The 21,098-nt window shown below is 39.0% G+C and overlaps 1 protein-coding gene across 7 annotated transcripts in view; it reads left to right on the forward strand.

Annotated features, from left to right (window-relative positions):
• ARHGAP24 (Rho GTPase activating protein 24) overlaps positions 1 to 21,098 on the forward strand; it is a 757,722-nt gene that overhangs the window by 713,097 nt on the left and 23,527 nt on the right. For all 7 annotated transcript variants that reach the window (XM_059375189.1, XM_059375179.1, XM_059375226.1 and 4 more), the window contains 2 exons: positions 12,694 to 12,826; positions 16,365 to 16,438. In XM_059375189.1, coding sequence (XP_059231172.1) covers positions 12,694 to 12,826; positions 16,365 to 16,438 — 207 coding nt within the window. The remainder of the gene's footprint in view (positions 1 to 12,693; positions 12,827 to 16,364; positions 16,439 to 21,098) is intronic.

Genomic DNA, 21,098 nt, shown 5'->3' on the forward strand with positions numbered 1-21,098 from the left:
CTGTTGTTTCCATTGTTTGGCTCTTACCAGTAATGTTGCCATGACCATGCATGCACAATTTTTTGCATGGACATAGACTTTCACCTCCTGGATATATGCCTCGAAGTAAAATTGTCATATCTATGTTTAACACTTTGGGAACTGGCAAACTGTTTTCCAGAGTGGCTGCACCATTTCATATTTCTACCAGCAATGGATTAATGTGCCATTTTTAAAAATTCTAACCGTTTCAGTGAATGTGCAATGGTATCATGGTTTTAATTTGCATTTCCCTAATGACTACTGATGTGTATCTTTTTATGTGTTTATGAATGACTTACATGTGCCCCTTAGAAGTCATACGGTTTTAAAATGTTTGATCCCTCTGATTATCTGGATAATTTATTATTATAAGGAAATGGTTAAAAATTGCTGAAGAATCAAAAATAATGTTCTGGAAGTTTCTATTTAGGATCACAATAAATAACTGTGATCCCACAGGAGCATGTATCTTCATAACTATGAGGATATCACTGTGGATATTCATTTAAAACTCTCTATTCAGGGGCGCCTGGGTGGCTCAGTGGGTTAAAGCTTCTGCCTTGGGCTCAGGTCACGATCCCAGGGTCCTGGGATGGAGCCCCGCATCAGGCTCTCAGCTCGGCGGGGAGCCTGCTTCCCTTCCTCTCTCTCTGCCTGCCTCTCTGTCTACTTGTGATCTCTGTTTGTCAAATAAATAAATAAAATCTTAAAAAAAAAAAAACACTCTACTCATAAAATAGAACTCTACACTTATATAGAATATGAGCTTAAGAAAGTGGGGAATTTTATGAATCTTGATCACCTTTTTTATCCCTAGCACCTAGAAAAATGTCTGACACAGCATAGGCTCATAATAAACCTATGTTGAATAAAAGGATAAAAGGAATATATTTTGAATGTATTTATCGAATGAAAGGATGCCAGTATTTTTGATATCTCAGTAAGTAGAGAATTCATGTGCTTATTTTCAAAGCCTTCAATTTAGGAAGCCTGAAACTTGTCATATTTCAAGACAACTTCTAAAATTCTGTCAGGATATCATTTTTGTCAACTGACGCAAAATGCCTGCCTGTGTCAGTACAGAGTCATAATCTTATGAATGGGTTTGTAATTTCCCAAGAGCCACAGCTCTAAATTAAGCTCAGTACCTCTGTTTGTTTTGTACTCCAGAAATGCTCTCGTGAAGATGTGTGCAGCTCACTCCCAAAGTGAACTAGATTTTGACTTATAACAAAACAATGAAACATAACCAAAACCCCTTTCTACTACTCAGTAAAATTTTATTTCTCTTTCTTCCTGCTTACACTGACTTTTCTTAAAAATGGTTCAAGTGGAAAACAGCACTAATAGAATAAATTTCTGTATATATGGGAGCAAAGCATCCTTTCCAACAAGAAGCATGACAGATTTTAGTATGAGACACCCAATAAGTGTACAACTGGATTTTTTTTTAAAGCTTTTTGTCCTTTCCCTCTATATATATCCAAAAAAAAAAAAAAAAAAAAAAAAAAAACTAGGATGGTGTCATTTAGCCTATACATTAAGAATGCTTTTGTGTTAAAACAAAAGTCTGCTGGGGCACCTGGGTGACTCAGTCATTAAGTGTCTGCCTTCGGCTCAGGTCATGATCCCAGGATCCTGGAATCGAGGCTGGCATCAGGCCCCCTGCTCAGCAGGGAGCCTGCTTCTCCCATTCCTACTCCCCCTGCTTGTATTCCCCCACCCACCCCCCCGCCCTGGTCAAATAAATAAGTAAAATCTTAAAAAAACAAAGACAAAAACAAAAAAACTGTTTAAGTGTTCAGAGAAGGAATGAGTTTTGCATGGACTTGGCTGGTTTTGGTGTTGATTTGTAGACTCACCTGGATATATCGGCAAATCCTTTTAAGTTCCTTTCAGCACTATTAGAGATTCAGCGAGGCTTCTATTTCCTTTTCTCTATAAGACACAAAGGTTTTGTTTTCTACCTTACTGACTTTACTGGAAAAAAATAATGTTTCTGGAAAGGAATGTTTCATCATTCATTGTTTATCCCAGTATCAGGTAATCAAAATTCTCCAAACATGTGGTTGTTATGCAAGAAAATGGGCAATATGCAGTAAAGTCAGTGTTGGGACACATTAATAAGAAAAAAATAAATATATATATATAATATATATTAAGAAAATATTGATTGCTATTTAGTTTTTGTTAGCTAGAAAATTATTATGATATTTGGTTCCATTTTATTTTAAAATAGAAAGATCAAAGTATGTATGTATGTTTTAAATCCTATTAAGAATATTTAAAAATACATTTTTTAGCATAAATATACCCCCTTAGCACCAGAACCTCAACAATGCTTCTCTGGGAAATCCTTAGTTGCATAATCTGAAATCTCTAGGAAAAAAATAAATTGTTGACTGTATCATGATGAGCACATTTTTTTGTTTCTCCTGAAATTCCATCTGCAGAGTTTAGTAAAGGGAAAAATATGTAAGCAAACAATATAAAATTGTCAAGTAACTAAATGCAGCTCTAACTTTTTAATTGTAGCTGAGCCAAATTCATGAACTGTTTGCCAAGATTTTGAGGACCATATGAAACTGAAATTGCAACCTATAGCCCTTCAAGTCCTCGGTACAGTTGAAGAAAGGGCTATGTGATAAAGTCTCAGGTATATACATTTACTAATGTAAAGACATAGAAACTGGTAGAGCCATGTAAACTCTCTGTGAAAGAATGCCTTCAAGGTCTGTATGTTAGGAGTCAAATGTTAGGAAAAATAGTATATCCCATTTAAGCAAGAACAGAAAGCTTCCCACTTATAAAATCTAATTAGATAATTACATATCCATAGTATACTTAGATGATATAAAGTATTTTGTCTAGTTATTTTTATTGATGAGCCATTCCTAGAGGAAATGTGAAGTGAGCAAGGGATGTCTTACCCCACCTCCCTCAAACCATAGTCACATAATCCATTGAATAGTGCTATTTGCCTAGCATAGTTTTAAATTTCCTGTAAATGGATTTTCTTATATCTCTCACTGTGATTAGTCTCTTTACACCCACCTAAAAATGGGTCATTTAGGTCAACAATAATCTTCTAATCTTTTTCATCAGTCTTACATTTTTAGACATTTATTTTACACTTTGTGAGTTTAGGAAATTATGTTCCATTGAGTAGCCAGGGAAAATGCTAACGGGTAGCTATTACTTCAGCATGACTCCCAACCTAGATTAATATTGCTCATTTGGGGGCAGCTGGGAGGGTCAGTCGATTAGGCGTCGGCCTTTGGCTGACATCTGTCCCTTCCATCGGTCCCCAGGTGGAGGCCCACATTAGGCTCCATGCTTGGCAGAGAGTCTTCCTCTCCCTCTGCCCTTCACCCTACTTGTGCTCTTTCTCTTTCACTCTCTCTCTCAAATGAATAAATAAGATCTTTAAAAAAAAAAAAAAGAATCTCATGTTTAATAAAAAACCCTGAGCAAACTCTCTTCTTCATCCTTGGGCAAGTTTAGATACTCTGGAAAACCTCAAAGGCTTGAACTTTCTCCTAAAACAGTTACAAATAAATGCAATGAAGATCTGGCACTAGTTAGCGAAAACAAAGTCCAACATTTATAGTCAGTTAATCAAGAAGTGTCTTAGTTTTCTTTGTACCCGACTGAATATATATATATATATATATATATATTTAATTCTACAAAGAACAAAATATATATTTATGTGTATGCAATATGTAGGTGTATGTGTGTATATGTGGTGTGTATATGTGTAGGATATAGAGATACCCACACACGTAAAATACAATCTCTGTGGTTTGTAAACAGGCTATCCCTAAACCCTAATCTCTGTCATTGGTGACTTTCAAATCATTCCTTAGGTTTATCCTTTTTCTAAGCAATTATATGCATCATTAATACTGAGTAGGATCTCAGTTTAATAAGAAAATCTTTGTGACTTCATTGACTTCAGCTTTAATTTCTATAGAAAAAATTTTATGACTTGGCTCTTAAGACTTTGGATAATATTAATGTCATTTATAGCATGACTGTATCATATGCATTTGAATATTGCTTCTAAGGTAAACTTGTATATAACATTGATACTTAGGTCCCAAATCACCAGAGTTGGAGGGACATATTAACTCATATTAATAGCCATGTTGATTAGTTAGTAACCAACAACACATTGTTTTAAAATTATTTGTTTTTGTGGTGCTATAATTGACATATAACATTGTATAAGTTTAAGGTACACAATGTGTCAGTCCGGTACATTTATGTATTGCAGTATGATTACACCATAGTGTTAGCCAACATCGCCCATCAGGTCACATAATTATAATTTCTCTTTTTGTGCTGAGAGCTTCAAGATCTAGGCTCTTAGCAACTTGGAGGCTTATAAAATAGCATCTTTGACTATATTCAGTATGCTATACATTGGTTTTTCAGAACTTACCTACTGCCTGAAACTTACAGTTTTAGTCTTTTGTTACTGTTGTTGGAAGTGAATGCATATGTCTGTACAAGGTAGCCTGTTAAAAAGGTTATACTGATATAATACCTCTTTAAGGAAACTTCTGTGAATATTCTACATCAAGCCTTATAAATGTCTCAATCCCACTAGTCTTTCTTCTCCAGTGAAAGCATCTTGGTCCTATAATGGAAAAAGACTGTATTTTCATTCTTTAATATAAGAATTTAATTTACTTTGACATATTAGCTATTTATAAAGTGAATTGATACTCTGTACCTCAAACTAAATGACAACTCTAATGAGTGATGTATAAACTAAGTATATATGTTTCTTTGTTACGTATATTTATCTATATATGCTTATACATTTTGCCTTTGCATTCAAACACAGCATTCAAAAGCTACATAGCAAGGCATTTTACTTGTCCTTTATATTTATTTGTAATTAATCATTACCACCTATATGTTTATGTTCAGGGGACTGGGTATAGGAAGATAAGCATGCAACAGAAAAACCAGCTGGCATTATGTTACATTAATGGAGATGAGTGATATGAACTTGAACTTGAGCAATGTCACTGAGACTACTGAAAAGGGAATTGATTCATAAGGTTTTACATCATAATATATAGGTTTCATTCATGAGTATCTTATAAACTTTCCAGGGGATTCCAATGGGTAGCCCAGTCTGAGAATCACTAACCACTGTTAGATTTAGGGTGTCGGGGAAAGCAAAATTTAGTCTGACTTCTAGGTTTCGTGTTTATTTGTATAAATGGTGCTGCCATCCATGGTTGAGAAAATGGCAAAGAAGGAATAATTTTATTGCAAGGTTTTTTTGTTGTTCTCCAGCTTTGTTTATATGTAGTTCAAAGTATGTATGGAACATCTACAAATTCAATGGAAAGGTCTGTTGTGAAGGGGTGTGTTTTGTAGTTATTATAGAAAAGTGACAGTTGAGCTCAGCGTGCATAGATTCCAGGAAAATGGCACTTAGAAGCCAGTGAAAGAAAAACTGGGGAACTGCCTGGTAAGGACTGACGGCCAGGTAAGGAGGAGGAGAGTGGTGGCAAACAACGACAACAGAAGTAACAATAACAATAGTAATGCAATGAGAAACACCTATGGGAAATATGCATCAAAAATAACAAATGGGGGCGCCTGGGTGGCTCAGTGGGTTAAGCCGCTGCCTTCGGCTCGGGTCATGATCTCAGGGTCCTGGGATCGAGTCCCGTGTCGGGCTCTCTGCTCAGCAGGGAGCCTGCTTCCCTTCCTCTCTCTCTGTCTGCCTCTCTGCCTACTTGTGATCTCTGTCTGTCAAATAAATAAATAAAATCTTAAAAAAAAAAAAAACAAATGGACAAATATCCATGATTTTTTTTTTCCAGTGTGGGGATGTAGCTACTTTCTCTTTGAGGGGTCTGTTATTTGGACTCACCAAACTCAAGTTGCTCAAAAGAATCTCTTTGGACAGGGACACTACAGAGTATCTTATCTGTTACTTTACGTATCTTATACACATGTCAGTGTGTGGAGGCACACACGTGTGCATGCGTGCATTCATGTGCTGACATGTATGGTGTGCTGGTTGTATATCGAACTATCAGATATTCTTTTCATGTGTTCAGCTAGTGCTGTGAGGGAAGCGTCTAACCCGCATACATCTATACATATGTGTAATTCCAGGAGTAGGAAAGGAAAGGTCAATGTGACAATTTCATTTAACTATAACAGTGTTTCTGGGCCAACGTTACTCCCACCTGTCTTCTGTCAGGGAATGCTGGACAGATGAGTGTATAACTAGTAGAGTCCCATGGGTGATAGAGTGGCCAGATTGGATTTTGTGACCCTGCGAGCATTCCACATCAGAATTGCCTCCTTTCCTTGGAGCTTTTCTACCTCCAATGCGTGTTCCATATGGTTGTTTCTCGACCATGACAGCATGTGGGAATCATCTGAGCAGCTTTTTGAAAGTCTCCCTGCCCCACCAGTTATATCAGAATATATAGGACCCAGGCACCAGTATTTTGAAAGACTTTCCATGCGACTCTAGGGTGCAACCAAAGTTGTTGACATTTTTCTCTATCACATCAATCTGTCTGACAGTATTTCCATAAATCCACATTATCTGCAAGTGCGTTTCTAACTCTCTGCTAACGTTTCCTTACCTAGTACCTTAGCAGTACAATTAATGGTTTTATGGGTATGCATAGGAGATGTGGATTTTGGATTAGCTACCTCAGACTGCCATGATGAAATGTCATAGACTGGGTGATGTAACCAACAGAAATTTCTTTTCTCGTGGCTCTGAGGCTGGAAGTCTGAGATCAGGGTGCTCGCTCAGTCAGATTCTGATAAGGGCTCTCATTTTGGCTTTAGACAAATGTCTTCTCCGCCTGGGCTCACATGGCCTTTTATCCTCACATGTATAAGGGACCATGAGGTTGGGGAGAAGGCTTGCTGGTGTCTTTTCTTCCAAGGGCACCCATCTCATCAAACCAGGGTCCTATTCTCATGACCTCTTCTAGCCCCAATTATCTCCCAAAGGTTCCAGCTCCAAATACCATCCCACCAGAGGTTAGGGCAACAGCAGATGAATGAGGGAGGGGGCACAGCTCAGTCCACAGTGGAGATCATCATTCCACTCTCTGCCATCATTACTTTTAAGCCAGGAATCTTGTTTAAATTAGTGGCAGAAACACTAACTCAGTGTAGTCCAGACAGGTTAAAGTGTCTTCTTGTTGTATATAATTCAGTGGTGACACATAAAACAGTGAGCCATGATAGAGCCAGATTCAAGTTGCACTGCTGAGAAGTGTAGTGGTTTTGACAGATAAGTTTAAAAATTAAAAAAAAAGTTTGAACAGAGCCAGGCTTTTCTTGTAAACATTTAGTTTCGTTTGGAACTGCTTACTATCTTCAGATTTGCTTTTCTCTGCCTTTGTGAATTTGGTGGAAAGAACAACATGTTGATTAAGACAACTTGATGGCAGTCTTCACCATGATAAGAGTGGCTGAATGGCTTCAGTCTCCTGTATGTTCTCCCTGGAGTTTGATGGACCTGACTTTTTTTTTTTTTTTTTTTTCGTAATTCCAAGCGAATTTTGGGTCATCTCATTGTGTTTGTGTGTTGCAAATAAGTTCATAGTATATTTAGTAATTTCCGGTGTGGATGCATTGGAAATTTATTCTATTCAGTAAAATCAACAGATGATGTTGTGTTCTGCCCCTAGCATCCAGGGTGAAAAATTCTCATTTCTAATTACGAGACCTCAGAGTTTCAAGGTTTTGCTTGTGTAGTATTATACTTGTAATTACTGTGGCATTTGAACTGATCCATGGATTAGAGTCTGTTTATCAGGGAAGGAGTGGGTGGAGATAGCAGATGAAGGATTGTTGTCACACTTCTTTATCCTTATTCAGATTAGTAAGAGCGGCCTATATGGTACACAGAGTATAAATAGAGAAGACGATTTCTGGGAACTGTAAAGAACATTCTTTCTCTCTCTCTCTCTTTTTTTAAAGATTTTATTTATTTACTTGACAGAGAGAGAGATCACAAGTAGGCTGAGAGGCAGGCAGAAAGAGAGAAGGGGATTCAGGCTCCCTGCTGAGCAGAGAGCCTGATGCGGGGCTTGATCCTAGGACCCTGAGATCATAACCTGAGCTGAAAGCAGAGGCTTAACCCACTGAGCCACCCAGATGCCCCTGTGAAGAGCATTCTTAAGATCTCACACCTGCTGGCAACTTAGCAGCCAGAATTTACAGGAAATGTTAAGAAGTAGAGGCATGGTATGGAAAAATATTGTTGGTGATTAGTTAGAGATATAAGCCCAAGAGGGACAAAAAGATCTACATTGTTTATTTCTGTGTCCCCCAGCATGTGGCACGAAGCCATGCCCACCATAAGCATTTGGGAAATATTATCGGGAACTAATATCAGTAGATGGATTCCAGAATGACCAAAGGCACACACATGAGAATACGAAATTAGATCAGTCAGTAAAAGTCATGAAATCCTCCCTTTAAGCTTGGTAAAAAGACTGTACGTGAGGAAGCAGGATTCAGAAGTAAAGTCCAAGTACAATCTAAGCAGAAAACAAAACCCGTATGTTGATCAATGAAGGGACACGTGCTATGAGCATCTTCTGCTCTGCAGGCTCCTTTGCTCAGGATCCTGGGGCCTGTCTCTGCCTCTTTGTCATCCCTGAACAGAATGTGCCTGATTATTCATCTTAATTTCTGAAAACAGATTCTACCACCAGCGAAAGAGACCTGAGGTTTGTATAATGTTTCTACATTAGCAAATAGTCTTGAATTTCTACCAAAAGGCTTTAAAAACCACTTGTATCTTAGTGATTAGCCAGAAAGAATTTCATACCAGGGTGGTGTCTTGTTCAAGTACCCAAAATAGGGTAGTACCAGGACCTGCTCACAGGCCCGATGTACGGTGAAATGTTTGTACATGTGTTGCTGCTGATGCTGCTGTTATTATCATTATTACTAACCAGGTTAGGTATCTTAATCCTCCAATGTACACTGACTTGTCACAGTGCGGTTGCTTCCTTTTTTTTTTTTTTTTTTAAGTAGTCTTAATGCAGGGCTTGAATTCATGACCCCATGATCAAGACCTGAGCTGAGATTTAGAGTCAGACATTCAACTGACTGAGCCACCAGGTGCCCTGTCATATCTTTGCTCAAGACTGAGATATATCTCTCTGGGACAAAGATGACACGTTCCCCTAGGTACACTGGGCAGTTACCACACAATATTAATTTGGCTGTCCAGAGTAAGCAAATATTAATTAGAATCATGGATTTTCAGTGAGAGGTAGGCTAGACAGTGAGGTGCAGATGGCTGCCATTTTGTGCAGTGGATATGCAGAGAGATTTTTCAGACAAGCACCAGACTTCCCGCTGCAGTGGGTGGCAGTCTGGCAAGAAGGGCAGATGGACTGTGGGCCCCTTGAGGTGAATCAGAACCACCATACATACTTGCTTCTGGAGTCTTCCCAGAAGCAATTGCTTCCTTCCATTCAGTGGGAAAGGACAAAGCCAAAAATGAGAATGCCAGGAAAATGTAGGTGTCTCAATGTCCACAGAATAATCCGAGTTTAATAAAGCCCCCAAAAGAGAGTAATGTATTTTTAACTTTTAGTCCTTAATTAAAAATTTAATAACCTTTGTTAATTGAAAAAAAAAAGGGGAAAATATTTGGTCATTTTTTTCTTCCTCATTTCTACATAACTAACCCTGTGTGGGTGTGTACTCTAATGCTAGAAAGCTAATGTAACGCATCACTTTAGGGAAGGAATAAAATCGTCATCCCATCCACGTCTCTGGCCTTGATTCATAGCTCAAATATTTCTATTCTTGGAACATTACTGCAGCTCTGATGCTAAGAAAATTACTGGTGGATGAAGAATGATTCTGCAGCCTTTCATCCTTCACAATGTCTGCGCCCTGCGACTAATCTGACTTTGCAATGGTGCCATCTAGTGTTCACACGTCCTCAGTACTACAGCTCAACTTCATTAGAAGCGACATAGTAAGAGAGTAGCAAGCAAGTTACTTCTAAACAGTGTGCCGGGGAGAATCAATGAAACACAAGAACAGCATTTTTCAATGTGTATTTCTTATTTATAATTATCGCCTAATTTATTTATTACATTTTATTCGCAAAGATTTTTTATGTATTCTATTTATATAGTAAGAAAACTGCACAAATTATAGATAACATACTCCATGTATTGAAGTTATACTTACTTTATCTTTCATTTTGGTATTCTTCTCTGTATCTTCAAATAACTCCAACACACTAGTCTTTGTCTTTGAAGGCAACACAACCAGCCTAGTCACGGGTTGGGTTGGCTTAGAGAGGAAACAAAAGACGGAAATCATTTATTGTAATATTTGATTGCACTGCCTATCCTGTCCCAGGCTGTGTTTTGTAAGCACTCATGATTGTACCTTCAGGGGTTGGGTTCTTCACTACATAGCCAGAGAAACACAGAAGGGCTTTGATATGCATGGAATAGTGTTAAAAAAAAAAAAAAAACAAAAAAACCCACCCAGAGACAAATAAACCTAGTCTTACCATTGACACTATGTTAGGACTATCTGTTTAAAAAAGTTTGTAGAAAGTAATTTAAGGAATTAATGAGCTTGGGCTCAGTTTTTGAGATGTCCCACGGATGTGATTTTTATTTTCTTTACTAGCCTTTGACTTGTCTTCTATATTGCCTATAAGTTCAGAATTTTAAAACAAAAAACCTATATTTATTTATGAAAGAACAAAATTAATTTAAGACAAGCCTTATTAGATCACCTCCATCATTTTAACATCTGCAGAATGGTTGACAAAACACCTGCTTTGACTGACTTCAACCCTGAAATAAAGAGGCTCAGCCTTCGCCCTCTCTAATATGGGGAAGGTAGAGTCCCAGGCTCTGTGAGAACACGGCCTATAGGCAGAACTCATCCAGTTCCACTCTGAACTTGGCTCTCCTTTAGCTTTTGTTACCTCCTCAAGGACAAGATGTTCCCCCTCACTTGTGGCTCTGTTTACCTGCCTTGCTTTAAGCAGGAGTGAACTTCTTTTGTGCTTCTGCTCTCACTTGATTAATTATCACACCCCTTCACACCTTGGCCTATGCATCATTTCCTTGGAGAAGCACTCCAACCCCTCATTAGCCCTCACTTGTTATTAGATATCATCTGACACTTTTCCTTACTACCACTCACCACACTTTGCAATTATATACTTGTGTTATTATCTACTTAATATGCCCTATCCCCACTAGATTATACATTTTGAACAGACTGAAATAATCTTTTTTTTGACCATTTGAGGTCCTACCCACTGTGTGTTTCTGTAGTTCAATACAGAGTAGGCATGTGGGAAATAGATGATGAAATCAAAGTAAATCCAGAATTGAGAACTGAGATACCCATTGTCCCAGCCCCTGTAGTTTTGTATGTTAGCTCTGTTTCCACGTCACCCTTGAGGCAAGAGAATATTCACTGAGGCAGGAAATTCAACAGTATGGTAGCTTTCAAGGTATACCTGTCTGGGGACATGTGACTTCCTACAACTCAGTCTGGGAGTGGGATGTTCATTCTCAATACCTACTTAAATCCCTGACCTTGTTCACTGCCACTTTTCTACTTCTCAAGGTCAATTGGCCTTTCACTCCCTGCCCACCAGTTCCTCCTTGCCACACTTTGTACCCTTCACCCAAAGTTAAATAAAAATAAATACACAGCCAAAATTCACCTCCTGTAGTATTTACTGTCTGCCATCTTCATGGAATAACATGGAGATAGAGAACACAAAGTATAGTGGCTCAGTCAGTTAGGCTTCTGCCTTTGGGCTCTGGTCATGTTCCCAGGGTCCTGGGATCGAGCCCCACAATGGGGTTCCCCGCTCTGAGGGAAGTCTGCTTCTCCCTCTGCTTCTGCCTGCCACTCTCCCTACTTGTATGTGCGTGCTCTCTCTGTCTCTGTCAAATAAAAAATAAAGAAATCCTATCACTCTCATGGTCAGTAGGGAATAAAAATAAGTTTTGTACGTTATACAAAGCGCAGGTTTTGTTTTCTTTATTCATTTTTGTAGTATATTCCTTCTCTTTCTAGAAGACCCTAAAGATTCCCAACTATCTTAGAATATTAGACAAGAAATCATGCTGAGAATCAATCACCTTCAAAATAAGTTCTGCTTAAAAAGTTATAACATGTAATACTAAGTTTCTGATGTCTGTAGCCAAGCACCAATATCTTCTAAAGAAGAGGAAGTGAAGCTATGATTCCAAACTGATTGTGACATTGAATACATGCATGCACACCTCGATGGATTTGGTGTTTTTTGTTGATTGTATTCTATTTCATTTAAAGTCTGGTATATTGGCCCTGTTTTCCAAAGTTAACACTTCTGCTTAATGTCAAGTACACACACAAGAAAAGTATCTGAACGTCTGACTATTTTGAAACTACACTGCGGCTTCCCAGAGTCCTTCCAGAACCCTCTCCCCTCCACCTGTGGTACAGCACGTCACAGGCATTGTGAACGTGTGTGCTTCTTCCAAGCTGAGCTTCCTGACTGAATTGCCAACTCGTGTGGAATTTGATGTGGATTTGATGAAAAACTAAATCGGATGAAGTAAAATAAAGTTTACTCCAGAGAATATCTTCCCACTTCTGTCTCCACAGCAACACGGATGTACACACAGTGGCATCACTTCTTAAACTCTATCTCCGAGAACTTCCGGAACCAGTTATTCCTTACGCAAAGTATGAAGATTTTTTGGCCTGTGCCAAACTGCTCAGCAAGGACGAAGAAGCTGTAAGTTGATGTATTTCTTTCTAGAAAAACCTTCATTTGGGTCTTTTTTTAAATCAACGTTCTTAGTTTTTAATTTGTAAATTTCCTTTTGTCGCAAACCTTGAGGAGGGAGACAAACCATAAGTGACTCTTGAGCTCACAAAACAAACTGAGGGTTGCTGGGGGGAGGGGGTTTGGGAGAAGGGGGTGGGATTATGGACATTGGGGAGGGTATGTGCTTTGGTGAGTGCTGTGAAGTGTGTAAACCTGGTGATTCACAGACCTGTACCCCTGGGGATAAAAATATATGTTTATAAAAAATAAAAAATTAAAAAAAAATTTCCTTTTGTCGCATCCTTGGACTGTTTTCCACTATTTTATTCATTGACATTACACAAACTTAGATATCACACACACAAGTCAGGTCCCATTTTTAATCCCCTCTCTTATCAAAAAGAAAACTGCAAGTTAATAAATGAAATGAGCCGTCCTTGCCCACTTTGCTCAAGTGGTTAATTGTGGGCTACATCAGGCCAAACATTCCATGAACAAATTGGATGCCTTATTTCATATTCTCTTTTTCATTGTGAGCCCCTCTAAATTACCTAAACAATGCCTCCTACCAAATCTTATCTACCATTTTTTCCATTTTATTTACTTCTTTTCAGTATTCCAGAATTCATTGTTTATGCACCATGCCCAGTGCTCCATGCAATATGTGCCCTCCATAATACCCACCACCAGACTCACCCAACCCCACCCTCTCCCCACCAAAACCCTCAGTTTGTTTCTCAGCATCCACAGCCTCATGATTCGTCTCCCCCTCCAATTTCCCCCAACTCACTTCTCCTCTCCATCTCCCAGTGTTATTCCTTACGCTCCACAAATAAGTGAAACCGTATAATAATTAACTCCCTCTGCTGGACTTCCTTCCCTCAGGATAATCTCCTCCAGTCCCATGCATGTTGATACAAAAGTTGGGTATTCATCCTTTCTGATGGAGGCATAATACTCCATTATATATATGAAGCATATCTTCTTTATCCATTCGTCCGTTGAAGGGAATCTTGGTTCTTTCCACAGTTTGGTGACTGTGACGGTTGCTTCTCTCTACCATTTTTAAAAACAGCCTTATTGAGATATAGTTCATATATTATACAATCACCTATTTGAAGTGTATAATCAGTGCATTTTAGTATACAGTTGACCCTCAAATAACATGGGTTTGAATTGCATGGGTCCTCCTACGCACGGAAATTTTGCAATACAGTGCGATAAATGTACTTCCTCTTCCATATGATTTTCTTAATGTTTTCTTTTCTCTAGCTTACTTTATTGTAAGAATACAGCATATAATACATAAAACATACAAAATCTTTGTTAATCAACTGTTATCAGGAAGGTTTCCTGTCAATAGTAGGCTATCTAAGTTTGGGGGGGAGTCAAAATTACTCATGGTTTTTTGAGTTGGGGGAATTGGTGTCCCTCACCCCTACATTGCTCAAGGGCCAACTGTTTCTCAAGAGTTGTGCCACCACTGCCACAATCTAATTTTAGAATATTTAACACATTTTCATCATCCTATAACTAGGTCCATACCTATTCCCCTGGCCCCACCTTCCCCAGCGCTTGGCAATAACTAATCTCTTCTGTATGTATAGACTTGCCTATTTTGGCTATTTCATATAAACAAAATCATTCACTACATTGTCTTCTGTGACTGGCTTCTTTCACTGTTTTCAAGGTTTATTCACACTATTCCACATATACTAGTATTTCATTCCATTTGTTTTTATTCATTCATTTATTTATCCAACCCTCAGTTGTAGCATATGTGGGTTGTTTCACTATTATTATTAATGCTGCTGTGAATATTCATTTGCAAAGTTTGGCATGGACATACATCTTCATTTCTTCTGGGTTTATACCCAGGAGGCAGACTTGCTGGGCCATGTGTAACTCTGTGTTTTCTAAAGAGGCTCCGTCATTTTTAAATTCCCACCAGCAACTCGTGCAGATTCCAACGTCTCCACACTTTTACCGACACTTGTTCTCTCTCTTTTTTATCATAGCCATCCTAGTGTATGTAAAGTGAGATCACCTTGAGCTCGAGTTGCATTTCCCTGACAGTTAATGCTGTTAAACATTTTTCCATGTACTTATTGGCTCTTCACATATTTTCTTTGGAAAAATCATTTTCCCATTTGTAATTGGGTTGTCTTAATTTGAGTTGTGAAGGTTCTTATAGTTTAGATTACAAACCTCTTATCAGATATATGATTTGATTTGCAAATATTTCTCCCATTCTATAGGTTGTCTCTTCAGTTTTTTAAAGATTTATTTATTTATTTTGGGGGTGGAGGGCAGAGAGAGAAGGAAAGAGAATTTCAAGGAGACTCCCCACTGAGCACAGACCCTGACTCTCATGACCTGAGGCAAAATCAAGAGACAGATGCTCAAAGAACTGAGCCACCCAGGCACCCCAAGTCTCTTCAGTTTTTTGATGGTGTCCTTTGAAGCACAAACGTTTTTAATTACAACGAAGTCTAACTTATCTATTTTTCTTTTGTCACTTGTGCTTTTAATGTCATATCTAAGAAATACTTAACCAAGCTCACCAGGATTTATTCCTATACTTTCTTCTAAGACTTTTGTAACATTAGCTCTTACCTTTAGGTCTATGACCCATTTTGAGTTAATTTTGGATTATGATATGAGGAAAGGTCCAACTTCAACCTGTGGCATATGGATATCTGGTTGTCTCAGAACCCTTTTTTGGAAAGACTGTTGTTTCCTCCACTGGATTTTCTCGGCACTCTTATTGAAATTGCTTCCTGTTTTTATAAATGAAGTTTTACTTTGTTATGTAATGTTGTCTGTGGCTGCTTTTGTACCACAACGGGAGAGTTGAGTAGTTGAGACAGAGACCATATGTCCCAGAACGCTTGCGATATTTACCATCTGGCCTTTTTCAGGAAGAAGAACAAATTAGATTACATTATCCATTAGCATTTCTGGGACCATTTACATTTTAGAAGCTCTACAATGAGAAGAACCCATGCAATTAATCTCTTTGTGAAATGTCCATGAATAGTGGGCTTTTCATTCTCCATCCCACCGCAAACGGTGTGTCCTAGACATGGTCCATCTTGAGAGACTTATTTGTCAGTAGATGTGAATTTGTCTCTGTTTTGGGAATGTCGGAAATGAGAAAGATCCTCACTACATTAAGGCTGCTTTTTTCCCCAAATAACCTTATTATAAATGAGGTTGTCTTCCCTTTTTAGTCAACTGTGAACAAGTATTAATAATGTTAGAAAGGCTTCACTTAACATCTGTTTCTCCACAAATAGTACTTATGGAAATATTTTAAATACTTTTTCACGTCTTTGAAAATATTTGCCAAATCCTCTCTTAATGGTGGCAAGTTTTCAGGACAGGATTCCTCACTGATGATGTGTGAAACTAATGAAAAAAGAACTGTATACCCATTTTTCATTTGCTTTAATTCCAAGGCCAACACTTAGATAACATTTATTCTCCATTTCTTTTTACTCAGGGTGTTAAGGAATTAGCAAAGCAGGTGAAGAGTTTGCCAGTGGTCAATTACAACCTCCTGAAGTATATTTGCAGGTAAGAATTGTCCTGAAGACAAAACTAAAGAGAACGAGACTATATGTAGCCTGATACTAACTTATAAAATCAGTGACCTGCTCTGTGCTCTAGTGTTGACCTCTGTAAAATTAAGAAGTTTGATAAGATAATCTCAAGGCTTTCTTTGAGCCCTGAAATTGCTCGACTTTGTCATTTGTTTCTGGGTCTGTCTTACATCTACATATTAGGGATATGTTGCTTCAAACTTCCAATAGTTGTTTGTACATGTGCTGTGTACCTTCATTTAGAGAAGGAGCATTTCCCTTGGCATGAGAAAGGCCTGTACGGGAGTCCAGTTTCTATCACTGACGTCTTATGTGTCTGTATGTAATTTTCTTATCCTCTCTAAGTGTCCTACTTGATAAAAGAGTATTGAAAACACACATTCCACAGAGTTGTTTTAACATTTAAATTACATTATTAAATTGAATAAATATTACTTTCTTTCTGTTTTTCTCTTACTACAAGACTTATTGAAAAAACATTACTGTTTGATTCTTTTAGGACACTAATTGTACCTGATAAAGCTCTCACTCATGACCATATTTCCCTATGGCTTGGGATGGTATGTGCCATGTCTGTCCCCCTGTTTAAAAACCATATGATTTCACTCATATGTGGAATTTAAGAAACAAAACAACCATGGGGGAGAAAAGAGAGGCAGACCAAGGAGCAGACTCTCTCTTTTCTTTTTTTAAAGATTTTATTATTTATTTGACAGAGAGAGAGATCACAAGTAGGCAGAGAGGCAGGCAGAGAGAAAGGAGGAAGCAGGCTCCCCACTGAGTAGAGAGCCGGATGTGGGGCTCGATCCCAAGACCCTGGGACCATGACCTGAGCTGAAGGCAGAGGCTTTAACCCACTGAGCCACCCAGGCGTCCCTTTTTAAAGATTTTATATATTTATTTGACAGAGAGAAAGAGAGTGAGAGAGGAAACAGGGAGAGTAGGAGAGGGAGAAGAGGCTTTCCATTGAGCAGGGGGCTTGATGTGGGGCTCAATCCCAGGACCCTGGAATCATGACCTGAGCTGAAGGCAGACGCTTAATGACTGAGCCACCCAGGCACCCAAGAAACAGACTCTTAACTACAAAGAACAAGCTGATGGTTACTGGAAGGGCGGTGGGTGAGGAGATGGGTGAATAGGTGATGGGGATTTAGAAGGGCACTTTTTGAGATGAGCACAGGGCGATGTTATGGAAGTGCTGAATCACTGAATTGTACACCTGAAACTAATATTACACTATCTGCTAACTAACTGGAATTTAAAAACTTAAAAAATTGGGAGGAGGAGTCAAGATGGCGGAGAAGTAGCAGGCTGAGACAACATTAGGAAGCAGGAGATCAGCTAGATAGCTTATCTAACCATTGCAAAGACCTACAAATCCAACAAGAAATCGAAGAGAAGAAGAGCAACAATTCTAGAAACAGAAAATCAATCACTTTCTGAAAGGTAGGACCTGCAGAGAAGTGAATCCAAAGTGATGGGAAGATAAACCATGGGGGGAGGGGCTGGCTCCCGGCAAGCGGTGGAGCAATGGAGCACAAAATCAGGACTTTTAAAAGTCTGTTCCATGGAGGGACATCGCTCCAGAGGCTAAACCGAGGGGAAAGCCCACGTGGGGTCAGCATAACCCATGCCCCGTGGGGTCACAGAAGGACTGGGGGTCTCTGAGTGTCACAGAGCTTGCTGGTATTAGAGCAGGAAAGCCAGCTACAGTGACAAAGCCAAGGAGTGAGCTCTCAGCTCAGGTTACCTTGAACCGGGCACAGGCTGGGTGAGCTCGAAGTGTGGCCAGAGGCCACGGAGATGGCAGTGACTGGGCGCTTTTCTCCAAATGCGACCGATTGAGCGCTTTCCTACAAGCACAACCAGAGGCCAGGGAGACGGGGACGGTTGGGCGCTTTTCTCCGAGGGCGCACTGAGCAGGACCCCGAGCTCTTGGCTCCCCTGGGCCAGAGATTGGGAGGCCACCATCTTCATTCCCGTCCTCTGGAACTCTACTGAAAGCACGCAGGGAACAAAAGCTCCCAAAAGCAAACCAAGCGGATTATTTAGCCCGGCCCCTGGTAAGGGCGGTAAAATTCTGCCTGGGGCAAAGACACTGGAGAATCACCACAACAGGCCCCTCTCCCAGAAGATCAACAAGAAACCTAGCTAAGACCAACTTCACTCACCAAGGAGAACAGTGGAATTCCAGAGGAGGAAAAAGCAAATCTTATCTGGACAAAATGACAAGGCGGAAAAACTCACCACAGAAGAAAAAACAAGAGCCAGTACCGAAGCCTGGGGAACTAATCAATACAGACATAGCTAATATGACAGATGTAGAGTTCAGAATGATGATTCTCAAGGTTCTAGCTGGGCTCGAAAAAGGCATAGAAGATATTAGAGAAACCCTCTCTGTTGAGATAAAAGCCCTTTCTGGAGAAATAAAACAACTAAAACCTAACCAAGTTGAAATAAAAAAAGCTATTAATGAGCTGCAATAAAAAATGGAGGCTCTTACTGCTGGGATAAATGAGGCAGAAGAAAGAATTAGTGACATAGAAGACCAAATGACAGAGAATAAAGAAGCTGAGCAAAGAGAGACAAACAAATACTGGACCACGAGGAGAGAATTTGAGAGATAAGTAACACCATAAGACAATACAAATTCGAATAATTGGGATTCCAGAAGAAGAAAAAAGAGAGAGGGGAGCAGAAGGTATATTGGAGAGAATTATTGGAGAGAATTTTTCTAATATAGCAAAGGGAACAAACATCAAGATCCAGGAGATGCTAAGAACGCCCCTCAAAATCAATAAAAATAGGTCGACACCTCATCACCTGATAGTAAAATTTATAAGTCTTAGCGACAGAGGAAATCCTGAAAGCAGCCCGGGAAAAGAAGTGTGTAACATACAAAGGTAAAAACATTAGATTGGGGGCGCCTCTGCCTTCAGCTCGGGTCATGATCCCGGGAACCTGGGATCGAGCCCTGCATTGGGCTCTCTGCTCGGAAGGGAGCCTGCTTCCTCCTCTCTCTCTCTGCCTGCCTCTGCCTACTTGGGATCTGTCTGTCAAATAAATAAATAAATCTTAAAAAAAAAAAAAAAAAAACATTAGATTGGCAACGGACCTATCCAGAGAGACCTGGCAAGCCAGAAAGAACTGGCATGATATATTCAGAGCTAGAAACTAGGAAAACATGCAGCCAAGAATACTATATCCAGCTAGGCTATCATTGAAATAGAAGGAGAGATAAAAAGCTTCCAGGACAAACAAAACTGAAAGAATTTGCAAACACCAAACCAGCTCTACAGGAAATATTTAAAGGGGTCCTCCAAACAAAGAGAGACCCTAAAAGTAGTAGATCAGAAGGAAATAGAGACGATACACAGTAACAGTCACCTTACAAGCAATACAATGGCATTGAATTCATATCTTTCAATAGTTACCCTGAATGTTAATAGGCTAAATGCCCCAATCAAAAGACACAGGGTATCAGAATGGATAAAAAAACAAAACCCATCAATATGCTGCCTATAAGAAACTCATTTTAGACCCAAAGACACCTCCAGATTTAAAGTGAGGGGGTGGAAAACAATGTACCATGCTAATGGACATCAGAAGAAAGCTGGGGTGGCAATCCTTATATCAGATCAATTAGATTTGAAGCCAAAGACTATAATAAGAGATGAGGAAGGACACTATATCATACTCAAAGGGTCTGTCCAACAAGAAGACCTAACAATTTTAAATATCTATGCCCCTAACATGGGAGCAGCCAACTATATAAACCAATTAATAACAAAATCAAAGAAATACATCGACAATAATACAATAATAATAGGGGACTTTAACACTCCCCTCACTGAAATGGACAGATCATCTAAGCAAAAAATCAACAAGGAAATAAAGGGCTTAAATGACACACTGGGCCAGATGGACATCACAGATATATTCAGAACATTCCATCCCAAAGCAACAGAATATACATTCTTCTCTGGTGCTCATGGAACATTCTCCAGAATAGATCACATCCGGGGATGTAAATCAGGTCTCAACCAGTATCAAAAGATTGGGATCATTCCCTGCATATTTTCAGACCACAATGCTCTGAAGGTAAAACTCAATCACAAAAGGAAATTTAGAAAGAACCCAAATACATGGAGACTAAATAGCATCCTTCTAAAAAATGAATGAGTCAACCAGGAAATTAAAGAAGAATTGAAAAAATTCATGGAAACAAATGACAATGAAAACAAAACAGTTCAAAATCTGTGGGACACAACAAAGGCAGTCCTGAGAGGAAAATATATAGCGGTAAAAGCCTTTCTCAAGAAACAAGAAAGGTCTCAAATACACAACCTAACCCTACACTTAAAGGAGCTGGAGAAAGAACAACAAAGAAAACCTAAACCCTGCAGGAGAAGAGAAATCATAAAGATCAGAGCAGAAATCAATGAAATAGAAACTAAAAAACAATAGAACAAATCAATGAAACTAGGAGCTGGTTCTTTGAAAGAATTAATAAGATTGACAAGTCCTGGCCAGACTTATCAAAAGAAAATAGAAAGGACCCAAATAAATAAAATCATGAATGAAAAGAAGAGAGATCACAACCAACACCAAAGAAATACAAACAATTATAAGAA

The sequence above is a fragment of the Mustela nigripes genome, chromosome 1, assembly GCF_022355385.1.
Source record: "Mustela nigripes isolate SB6536 chromosome 1, MUSNIG.SB6536, whole genome shotgun sequence".
Lineage (NCBI taxonomy): Eukaryota > Metazoa > Chordata > Mammalia > Carnivora > Mustelidae > Mustela > Mustela nigripes.